Below are 12,244 nucleotides of genomic sequence, written 5' to 3' on the forward strand. Positions count from 1 at the left end.
ACAATGGCCTTTGACACTCAATCACGCAAGCGGGGTTGGAGTCTATTGCACATGAAAGACAATCGGCTTAAGGAGCCCAGCTCTGTACACCTTGATACTGCTCTGATGCAACCAATTTCTTACTGGAAGCCTCACAAGAACCTTCACTGATCATGCTTAGAACTGGGGATGGATTGTGGCTCCGTCCTCTGCAGAACAGCAAGAGAAACAGAAACTTCTCCCATCAACTTCATGTGGAAATGCCAACCACTGAGTAAGCTCCTGTATACTAAGTTCTGACAAATTCACAGCAACCAGTTCAGGTAAACAAAAAAAAAATGGTTCTAAAGACTACATCCAAAAGAGGTTATCTGTGACAATAGCGTTTTAGAATTAGCTAGTTCCATGAAAATGTCAGATTAAAAAAAAAATCTTATTTTTCCATTTAGATTACAAAAACAAACAATGCAAACAACACTAAGAATTAACTTTAAAATGTAACATGGTGTTACATTTCATTAGTGCCTAATTTGTTCTATTAACCTTTACTTTGTGGGAGCAACATGGCTACTGAAACAAACAACCGCCCTGCCCATGTAAACACAGAAGCACCTGAGTAGGGCCGCAGGAGTAGAGGGTAAGGAGAGTCTATGGGGACAAAATTCTGGAGGCCACCTGAATGTTCACTGAGCCAGGCAAATTGAGCACTCTGTTTTCAGGTGATGGTTGGGTTGGGTCCAGACGGGAGTTCTCAGGGGGGAATCTTTGTCTGAGGGCTCAGAGTGGCTCTTAACAGTCCTGTGCTTGATAGCCCTGCTTTTTGAATGAGCTTTCAAAATCAAGAGGTTTATAGTAAACTGAATATGCGATCCCTCCAATCAGTTAAAGTTTCAAAGGGAAGGCAAAAACCCCTACAACAGCAACCCATTCCATCCCTACCACTCCTTAGTGATTAAACAACTAGCAAATCAAGCACTACAAGTTCAGGTAAGCATGCACTGGGCACTGGTGTGGAGCCAAGGTGGTAGGCCCTGTAGGAAGTCAACTGTGCCCGTCCAGAGGGCTTAGAAATCTAAGAAAATTAATAAGAAAAATTAGGAGGAGGTGCAACGGACAAGAGGACAAGGGAGGAACATTCATAAAGGGAGGTGAGCAGCTTACCCAAATTATCACCATATTACAAAATCACATGCAGGACAAGTTAGTCATTCAACTTGCAAGCTGAGTACAAGAACATGCAATGCTGTAATATTCTCACCTTTACCTGCTCTATAGGTCTTGGCCTGGTTGACTGGCATGGGGGTCATGGGAATTGGATACAGGGGCTGTAAAAGAAAATGAGGGGACATTAAATGAAGACAGCCACAGATAACATGCATACACACCCTCATTCTCCAGGGGCATTCACATGTGACAGTTTGACACTGATTTACTGCCAGACATACTCTTACAGCTACATGGTTCACACCTGTTCAGTTACCATTTGCCATTTAATTTTAATTGACACTGTTGTTCTGGTTTCCTTGGGCCAGCTCCGCCACCCTAAGTGGATGTTTGGCACAACCCAAGAGGTGCCCTCCAAAATGCACTGCAGTGTCAAAGATGAAGCTAGGAAACAACTCTGCTGAGGCTAACAGTGGGAGGAATCTCTGGCACTCGTGTCCCGGTTACCTCAACATCTTCCCTTCATTTGAAAGCATTGTAATGACCGTGCCACTCAATGCAGAATAGACTTCCACCATAATGCTGGCAGCTGCACATCCTAACAGTTTCAAGGTGGTCACTATCTCATTAAGTTTTTGGAAATAAGCCCTCTGCAGAGATTGCACAGCAGTTCACTACTTGTGGGGACACCTAAGCTTCACAGAAAAACGAGAGTATTCTAAGGAATGTGTACACCATATCAGCCCAGTCCCTGTGGAAAAGGCTGATAGGAAGAGTGTAAATCTACCTGTTACTCTTGCCAAACCCATGGTTTACCCAAATAAACATGCTTATGGAGATGGGGCACTGGTGAGGAAGAACCGACAGGTGAAGAGTGGGGTGTATATAGCCTTTCCCCTGTGACCCAGGTTCCCTCCCCAACACCTCCTATACAGGAACATTTAACAATTCCTACATATTTCATTCTCTCTCCTGCATTCCCAGCCCGCTATTCATTGCCTTACAAACAGTGCCATTTCAACTCGTTGTGCTTTGCCCTTCACCCTCTGAAGCGGTCTCCATTTGTACAGCCTGCTTATTCAGCGACTACAGGTTTGTCCCGTTGAAACAACTGCGCATTTTACCTGAACGCCTGGGCTGACGGGAACAGGGTACATCATATTTGGTGCAAAACAAACGGGCTGAGTATACACTGGAGTGGGCTGTTGATGGCCCACCATGGAAGGGCTGGGCTGCGCTTGCGGACGGGGCGACGTGGGCGTGGTAGAAGGCTTGGGCTGCAAACGAAACGGAATGGCTGAGCTGCAGGTAGACCCCTGAACAGGCCAGCCGCACACACAGCCTTATGCAGCCGCAGATTGTCCTGGCAAGTGCACGAGGCATACACACAAACTATGCAGGGTTGCCTCTGAACAGGAGCATCAGAAGCACATCAGCTTTGGAACAGCAAAGGGAAGGGATGAGGACGTTTCTGCCTCTTCTACTCACCTGAGCAAACGACCGAGGATTGAACTCCTTTGCATTAGGGTTAAGTGTGGATTTTCTAACTTGTCTAAAAGGAAAAAAGCAAACAGGGAAGGAAGCAACGTGTGAGAGACGGCTTTGGAAGAGAACATGATAATTTCACCTTCTCGGACACAGCAGGACATCTGGTGATGGCTAACTTCTCTTACTACCAATGCAGGCAGGATTTATAAAGACTTTGAACTACCAGATTTTTTGTGGGGGGGGGGCTGTCCTCATAGTTTTGGGAGCACTACAGCTGTAGAAACACACCCCTAAATAAAAAACAAATGCAAAACTTTAAAACACAATCAGAACTAATAAAATGTTACTGAGGGGGGAATCTTGAGCTAGAGTTCTCTACTGTTCTAACTAGTCAAAGGAGGAAAACACACCCCAAGCTCGTGTTCCTAGAAAGGCAAGCTCCCAGGCAGGACGAGGCCTGGATATCCTGCTCCACCTGAGAAAAAGAAATCCTCAAAGTCAGTTCTCATCTCTCTCAGACGGAGGGTAATCCAGTGATGGGGTGCTCAACAGCAGTGCTTTTATCAACTTCAGGGAGACAGGACTGGGTTTGCTCTACTACCCAACCTGTCCAGTACTCTCCTTCTGCAGGAAGCCTCAGATGAAATTAAGGTGCTATGTCATAATGCCAATAAAAGGTAGAAGGCATTGCCTAAGCAGCAGCCCAAGAAATGTCTAGCAGTGGAGTACTGATAGAAAACACCACTGTGCCAGCTGCCCAGGTGTCAGGATTCAAGCCAGAGCACAAACTCACTGGGGATTCACACACTGAGTCTTGAACTCACTTTTTAAAAAGAAACCAGGGAACATTTACACCTATGTTGCTTGCTTTAAAGGAAATTGATAAGGAGCCTAAGTGTTTTATGGTCTCAATGCTATGAAGCTATCATGTAAGGGGGCATATATTGGAAGCATGCCACTCTCCCCCCTCACTGAAATGATTATGATCAAGAGCGAGAGAGAGAACAAACAAAACTTGACACCAGGGAAATCTGAGATTTCAGCACAAAAAATGGCAATAAGCAATCTGTCAGGAGCGAGAGATGCAGACTCTGGAATGGAGCAACCCCTCTGAATAGTTTTTAGAGCTCAGTGACTTTTCCTACTGGGGTGGGGGAGGCTGCAGCCCTCCTAGCAACAATGACAGCATTAAGAGGAAGACTGCCTCTTCAATCACCTCAGCCTGCTGGAGTAGCCTTGAGGAAGTAAAGCAAGTGCCAGCCAGAAACTGGATGATTTAATGCCAGCAGTTTCTAAATGATCAGAAGTCTCTTGCCCTAAAAAGTCTAAGGACAAAAGGAACCAAATCTGGTTCCCCTACCGCCCTTCTGCAATGCTCCTTTTTGAAGACAGAAGGCATGGTCCCTCTCTAATGCTTTATTCGAACTAGTGCCTCTTTAAAAGATTCTAATACTTTACCTCTCCCGGTAACAAGTGGTAGGACCTTGGATTTCAACTCCAAAAATCGTGCCTTGAAACAGCCTCCAGTCATAACTTTGGGAGGCAAACCATAAAGATATGAGTCTTGAAACCGGCCATGACAGTGGCCGTGCTGGCTGGCTTACTGATCCCCACCTGATTGTCAGACTAGCAGGCTGCTTGCACTCCCAAGTGGAGGTCGGAGAGAAAGCCCCACAGAGGCCAGCCATGTTTCACTCCAGCTGTGGAAGAGGCACTGCTGGATTACACGGGCACCTGTTGCTGTGGAAGAGGAGCTCCAGAAACCTGTTGTGAGGCATGAACCTCCAGCAGCCATCCATTCTCTGGGAGGCACAGCACCCAATCCATGCCTCTTACTGTGAGGCCCGGTTCCCAGATATTTGCAGCTCCCAGCTGAGATTGAGAACACGCACACACACACACCGGCCAATCTCCCCAACCTAACTAAAAATCAGAAGGGATAGGGAAAAGAAGAATAACTTTCACAGCTTGTTTCCTCAGAGAAGGCAAGACAAAACCTCCCCCAGTGGAAGTCTGAAACCTGTACAAGTGCATGAATGGGGGGGAGGGGGGAATTCCCATCGCTCAACACTCTCTTCCCTTTGAGAAAGGGCATCTCTCGAAACACCAACCTCCCTAAAGCAAGTGTGAGACTTCAGTCTGAAGAGGCACACTGCAGAAGGAATGAGAAAGAAAGAAACTACAAAGTTAAGACCACTTACAAAATATAAACAACCATCTCATGCATGGAAGGCAACTTGTTTGAGAAAAAAAGTTATCTGCTCAGATGGGTCGTGTTATCTCTTTTCACATTGCTGCAATGGCTTTTGATTAATTCCTAGTCAAGATTTAGGTGGCACTGCATGAACCGCTTATGTTGTCCCTAATTAATTAGAAGGTTTTAAACAAACTGAAGACCACTTTTCGAAACAAGCAGTACCTGTCCTATGCAACCTTTAGATTTATGTACCCTGAAAATGTATATTCAAGTGGCATTTTTGATACTGTCACATACTACACATGGCATGGTTATTATTCAGCCATTCATTACATTTTGAAGTGTTGTTGGAACATGTATTATATTTGATACTCTTTTAGATTTTGGTGTTTCTCACATGAATATATGTACTAATTATGTTTATGTGTGGTTATTTGTTTATATTTTTAAGAGGTCTTAGCTTTGAGATTTCTTTCTTTCTCAACTTTTGTATTGGGACCTCTTTCCCTCTTTTCTGTTTTTGGTTTTTCATACACTGCAGAAGGAGACATACTGGCAGGAGAAAATTACCACCCTATCCCGGATTTACAATTAACCACACTGAGGCTAGGTGCCAACACTCCCCTAAATACTGCTTTCTCATCAGATAACACCACTGCGAAGCCCTGGGCAGATTTTCAAAGAGAACAGTAAAATATGAACAAAAATGTTTCCCACAGATTCTGTAAATGCATAAATCACAGATAAGGAGCTCAACAAGAAACCACAAAGCCCCACCGGGCCTTCTCAACTGCCGTTCGCTCCACCAGGCATGGAGGAATCCAGAGTACGAGCCGTGCAGACAGGACTACTCACTCGGTGGTATCTTTCTTCTCTTCCTTGTCCTCTTTCTCTTGCTTCGTTCCCGGGCTGGAGGTCTGCACCCCCTGTGAAGTCACCTCAGGCCCTCGCTTCTGCTCGATGGTACTGCAAGTGGGCGAAATGCTGGGGCTGTTGGCCTTGCTACTGCCACTGTTTGAGGCGGCATTGCTGCTGGTTTCAGCAACGGAGTCTTTGCAGCTCGAGTCGGCTTTCTCCTTGGGTACTTCTCTTGATTTTTCATTGTCTCGGTTTTTGCTTAGTAGCTGTTCCACTGTTTCTGAAGTGGAACTTGGTTGTAACTGGGGAAAAGAAAGGATTTATACTTTTCAACAAGTCCCTCCTGACCTAGGACAGACAGAGACCAGGCACAGTGTATGGTCAGTGTTTTATAGATTACCTCCATAGTCTACAGCTTGAAATAAATTATATTTGCTGAAGTCATATTGTTGCTATTAAAATACGCAGAACTTTATATTAGAGAATGATTGTTAGAATATTTTACAATTTTAAGATGATAATTTTAACCAGGGGTTGTTTTTATTGATATTACACCTTCATATGTATGGGCAGTCTGTGATTCTGCGGTGCAAAACTATTGAGTCTGGAAGTTTTTGTCGGCATGTGATTGGTCAGTTGACCGTATTAATGAATTTGAATTTGCTAAAGTCATATTGCTCTAGTCTGTACTACCATAAAAGCAAAGTACACAAATATAGGGTTTTTTTTTTTTAACTGGACCTAATCTCTAGAGCAACTGCTTAGGACAAAAAAGTTCCAGAGAGGATCCTGATGTACTGGAACATTAAGGCATTCCAGTCACACGTTATCTTTGAGATATACCATTAAGCATGCTCCCCAAAACGTATAAACGAGACAAACCTTTTTAAATAGATGGGTATCACAAGGCATATCCATCAGAGAGCCAGGAGGACATAGCTCTCTGTTAGGTGTGAAACCCGGGTTTGCTGCCTCATTATGTGGAATGGCCTTAAAGCCACCAGGACTAATTCTATAAGACTCAACTATGCTCAAGAATTTCAGGTGTGCCTTGGAAAATAAACATTTTTGAGCACATTAAAAATATTTTAAAACCCCTCAACTGAACCTAGCACCAAAGTCAAGTACAGCCATGTTATCTAGCCATGCTGTTTTCTCACCACCCTTGTACCTACCAACCACCATCAGTCATACATAAAGCTCTGACAGTTAAAGCAATTTAAATGGTAGAATCATCAAGGCACAATACAGCCAACTGAAGCTTTTTCAAGTGCTACTGATTTCAATGGGAGGCATGAGTGTACTCAATTCTCCCCTGAAACAAAATGAGCATAGAAGTCCTTCACTTTAGCATAATTATGCTTGCAGTAAGGCAAGAATTCAAAGATGGTTGGCTCATGGTATGCATTTACAGTGTATGATCTGCAACCATGGCAAAAAAGGTACTCACCCTAAAGTCGTTCTTGAACTTCTTTAAATCGTCAATCTGTTTTCTATGTTCTAAAACAGCTGGAGACACCCCTGTCAGATAACATATATTATGTTAGAACTAAATACTTGATACAGCGCCAGCACATTTAGGGGGAAGAAGGGTGGAGAGAAGAGCAATGTTCAAAATCTAAGCAAAGCCAAGGTTCCAACAGGAAAGCCACCAGACCCAAATTCTGGATCACCGCCTCAACTCAAGAGGGGAAAAAAGAAACAAGAATTCACTGGAAATTGTAATCCAGTGCCAATCCAAAAGACCCAGGATGATCAAGCTGCTGGACCAACAGAAGAACTGGCCTAGTTTGCCATTTTATTTTCATTGTGTGAACAGAGGTATCTGAGTGTGATACTACATTTTCCAAATCTTTATGGTCTCCCAAAGAGCACAAAAATCAGTTCAATGAACAGAGAACTTTCCACACATATACTAAATATTGAGCCTCTTTGCACTGAATAGCCTATACCAGGGATCCCTAGTGTGGTGCCCATGGGCGCCACGGCACCCGCCATCACCTTTCTTGGTGCGCAATAAGTGTTTTTAGAAAGTGGGTGGGGCCAGGTGGGGCTTTTGCCCAGCAGGGCTACTGATTTGTCAGTGAAGATCTGATTGGCTATGCCGGGGATTGAACCTGGGACCTTCTGCATGCCAAGCAGATGCTCTACCACTGAGCCATGGTCTTCCCACAGGCCAATTATCCATCCAATGCAAGTAAGGCAGCAAAAATTCCTGCTCTAATATGAAGGCCAGCTTGGCTTCTCTTGCGGCAGGAGCTTTCCAACACCAGAGCCTTCTTCCATCAGATAGACTTAGAAGGGGTTAGACTCTTGGCATGTAACTTTTTTTTTAATGACAACATGTCCTTAGAGAAACGAAGAGCTGCCTTGGGTCTGGCAACGTGAGATACTGAGGAACGGTGCTGCCCTCTGGAAAGGTGCTTCAGCTGGGTGGGGTGGGGTGTGGATGGGAGAGCAATGCTGTCAATCCATGCTAGTGAATTCTTCTGGATTTGGTGAGTGGATAGCCAAATCTATAGCATACCATGCACAGTTCTTCGGGTTATTTCTTAAATGTAAGCATCATAACATGCTATAACTCTCTATATTTACTGGTATGCTGGTAAAAATTTAATTCCCACATAGTCTTTGAATTTGAACACTTAAGCCACACAATTCAAACCTTTCCTAATCAAACATTTTAGCTCAAGTATTTATTGCTATTAGAACATAAAATTAACATGGAGCACTTTTTAGATGTTTACTAAACAAAAGTCAAAATAAATACATTTAATCAGATCATGCACTGCATCAGGCCTTAACAAATTTTCATTGAATGTAAAAGCCAGCCCCAAAATTAAGGAGCCCAGACTAATCCACCTCAAATATATTTTTTTCTCTGTTTTAGTAAACAAGTTTAACGTTGCCTCAAAGTTATAAATGGCCTTGCCAACTTGCCTGGAGAAAAATGCCCTGTAACAGAGGGTCAATGGATCATTAGCTGATAAATAATTTTATTTAACTCCACGCAACAAAAAGCTTCAACTGTCCATTTCCACACATTAAGCCTCTGTTCAAGAGACAGGACATTTTTCTCCACACCAGTTGTCAACCCCCAGGTTAGGCCCTGCTCTAAGAGGTAAGAATATCTGTTAGTTATAAAAAGGGCCTTTACTGCAGTAGGCCCAAGTCTCTGGAAAGCCTTCCTGAATGAGGTAGAGGTACATCCCAAGAAACACTTGAAAACTTTTACACAAATCCTTAGTTCCCCTCGCCTACGGGAACGAACCCCATATAGATGTCACTGGAATGAACACAGATTCTTCCCTGCCTCCATCTCCCCTCCCCCTCTCTGTTATCTTCCTTGCCTCAGATTTCATACTGTAAGCACCTTGGGGCAGGGACTTGACTGTTTGTGCTCTGTAAAGCATCATGCACTGTGCTGTGTAATTAAAAAAAACAACACCATTTGGTTCAAGTGAGTGTAAACAAACTGGGCCCAAACTAGTGGGTTTCTATAGTGGGACAGCCATGTTAAGTTTGTGTCAACAAAAACAAGAATGCTACAGCGCCAAAAAGACATGTATTGCGACAAACACTTCTTCTGCTGGACATTGAGAACAGCCTGCTCTCTTTTTCCCCCACAAAGAAAATGCCACCACTTCTGCCATCCATCTAATCTGAAGCAGTTTTGCACATGATGTCAACAGGAGAGTCACAGGATAAGAACGTTGTAATTTACGGCCCCTGGGTGCTCCAAAGTCTGAGGCACGTACCGCCGGAGGGTCCTACCTTTGCATTCGGGTTTGCTAAAGTTAGGAGACAGTTCACTTGGCTTCAGATTTTCTTTGTTTCTGGCAGGAGAAGAATTCTGCCTTGGATCTTGAAGCCTGGAATCTTTAGCTAAAAAGGAAAGCCAACATACTATTAATGGCACACAAGAAACAATCTATTTTATGTTTCAAAGACACAGAACTCCAACAGGTCAGAGCAATACAACAAGGAATCAGGGAGGGGAAACATGAATATTTTCATGTAACATGAAATCCTACAAGCTAGTGGCATAATTATCCTGCTTATTCCCCATTTCTGGGAGGGAAAAGGGACACTCTGGGATTAGGGAGACTCCCAGCACAACAAAGCTATTTGCATGCCACATATGTCTAAAATGGGATCTGACAATTAAATTAATTTTGAATCTTCCAAGGCAACAATCTGACTTTAAAAATTACTATTTGATTTTTGTGAGGTTTACAAAACAATAGATGCTAATATAAAAGGGCAGGTCCTGGACTTTGAATGCATGTATCATTGTTTCATGATGAAAATGGGTGTGGGGGGGATTAGGAGAGAAAGATTTCAACTATATTTTGTTACCACATTAGTAAGTTGTTAGCTATTAGAATAAAAAGAACTTTTGTGTAGCAGTCCTGTCCTCGCATTTTTTTTCTGAGATGCACTGAAGCTAGACAGTTACTACAGGCTTTCAACCAAATGCACACAAGAATAAGAACAGAAGTAATTTTTCTAGGAAACGTGAAGTATTCTTAGGATTATCCATGCCTTTTTAATTGCATAGATATCTTATCCGCTATCATGGCTTCCCATATTTCATTATTTCAGCATGAAAAATGCTAAGATGTTGAAGTATTACAATTCTAATCTATCATTCAAAAGCTCAGACTAAGTAACAAAAAAAAGAAGAAGAAGAAAATGACAAACAGCCTTTTCCTGGTCATTAAACATTTGTGACAATGGAACAGGGAAATATAATTTTTAGCAGCCATTCAGAAAATTACATGGATTCCTGCAGAGCCATCAGCGACCTCCCCAAAGAGTTCCATACAAAGGCAGAAAAAGCTGACTGCAAATGATGAGCAAACCAAGCGCATAAAAATAAATGTGTGGGTGGATAATTGCTCCCTAACAATTTCAATGCAAAAGCAATTTTTAGATCATTGCATGTTTTTTGCAATCCTATTTAAGCTTGGAATAGGGTGAAATAACAGATCTTTACCTTCACCAGATGGGGTACCTGCTCTATTAGAGACAGGACTGGCGGGAGTAGGAGAAGCAGCTGGGACAGGAGAAGCTACCGACTCCGCTGGAGTAGAGCCAGCTTGCGGAGAGGCGAGGGCTGGCCCGGAAGGCACACCTCCAATACTGCTTTGCCTTGGAGACCGAGGTCTGTGTGCTTTAGGAGACAACCTAGAAGCTAGGAACACCAAAGGGGGAAAAAGACATTCTGCTGTAATACCATACAGCTGTTGTACACTAATAAACCTGTCATCTTAATACTGTATTGATACGAAGCTTATAAAACGGTTAAGGAAAAGCCTGCCTAGGAAATTCCCCTGATTTCTATGATATAGCACCTCACCTCTTCCCCCCACCCCAGTGTTTCATATGAAGTAAGAAGCTCTGGCATTCAGTCCAAAGAATCCCTAATTTAAGTAACTGATTGTACCGAAGCAGAAATTGCAGATATTTTATTCGTAGCCCAGCTAACATTCCATCATTCTTTCTGCTAACAACCTCCACTTACACCAAGGAAACCTCAAACCCAGCTCTCCAGGAATCCAACTTAGGGCTTCATACATATCTATAGCATGCAGCCTAGAATTGATATGCAATATAGCTCCAACTGAAGGGGGGAAAAACAGCTGCAGCCAAAGGGAAACATTCCACCGGAGGAAAAAAATATACTGTCCCTTTAATTGAGATTTAGCAGCCAAACAGACCAGCTTAGCCCAAGCTTGTTAGAGCTTGGGAACTAAGCAGGGTTGGGCACAGTCAGTACTTGGATGGGAGACCACCAAGGAAGACTGGGGTTGCTATGCCCAGGAAGGCAACAGCCAACTTCTCATCTCTTGCCTGGAACACCCTGTGGATGAAATCGCCATGAGTTTGCTGCAATTTGACACCACCTTTTTTCTCTTCTTCAGTTAAGACTTAATGGGATGATATTATCTCCATGCTATGAAAAGCTTCAGCTGCCCATTTCAACACAGCAAGACTCTATTAAAGGCACAGGACATTTTTCTCCAGGCCTGTTGGCAACCTTATTAAATATACTGGTCTTCCTCCCCAGCAGTTGCATCATGAAACAAATAATAATTCCAGGGATGGGAGAGCAACCTATGCCACTTGACTGTGGAAAGCACGCCTCTGAGATTTCTTACACTCTCTTGGCTAACTCAAATTAGGATAGGATGTAACAATAAGAGAAGAGAGAAACCAGGAAGTTTTCAAAACACAATTAGGCCTAAGAATTACAATACTTGGCACAAAAAACTTGGCTGCCACTTCAAAGAAAGACAAACAGAGCCAAGTAAGAGGTTCACCTCCCTCTCACAAGCTGAAAGTGCCAACCAATCAGCCTATTGCCCACATTTCTGACAGGGATGTAATCCAGTGGTGAAGACTATCTGCCAGGCAGATGACAGAAATAGTACATTTGCTGCTTTAAGTGATAGTCAAGCTCTTCCATCACCTGGTTTCTAGGCACAGGAAATAAGGAAAAAGGACTGACCAATCAACTATCACCCATCATGTAGTTTACATCAGAAGGCCTGT

The 12,244-nt window shown here is 43.3% G+C and overlaps 1 protein-coding gene across 2 annotated transcripts in view; it reads right to left on the reverse strand.

Moving 5' to 3' along the window:
- The window catches only part of ATXN2 (ataxin 2), a 45,388-nt gene that overhangs the window by 14,614 nt on the left and 18,530 nt on the right, over nucleotides 1-12,244 (reverse strand). The window contains exons 11-17 of one of the 2 annotated variants that reach the window (XM_056859274.1): nucleotides 10,686-10,883; nucleotides 9,461-9,571; nucleotides 7,137-7,207; nucleotides 5,684-5,988; nucleotides 2,632-2,695; nucleotides 2,268-2,420; nucleotides 1,244-1,304 (exon numbers count right to left, since the gene is read on the reverse strand). In XM_056859274.1, coding sequence (XP_056715252.1) covers nucleotides 1,244-1,304; nucleotides 2,268-2,420; nucleotides 2,632-2,695; nucleotides 5,684-5,988; nucleotides 7,137-7,207; nucleotides 9,461-9,571; nucleotides 10,686-10,883 — 963 coding nt within the window. Of the gene's footprint in view, nucleotides 1-1,237; nucleotides 1,305-2,267; nucleotides 2,421-2,631; nucleotides 2,696-5,683; nucleotides 5,989-7,136; nucleotides 7,208-9,460; nucleotides 9,572-10,685; nucleotides 10,884-12,244 lie in introns of both variants that reach the window. The other variant, XM_056859273.1, reaches the window with a different exon arrangement.

This window comes from Euleptes europaea, chromosome 13, assembly GCF_029931775.1.
Source record: "Euleptes europaea isolate rEulEur1 chromosome 13, rEulEur1.hap1, whole genome shotgun sequence".
NCBI classification, from domain to species: domain Eukaryota; kingdom Metazoa; phylum Chordata; class Lepidosauria; order Squamata; family Sphaerodactylidae; genus Euleptes; species Euleptes europaea.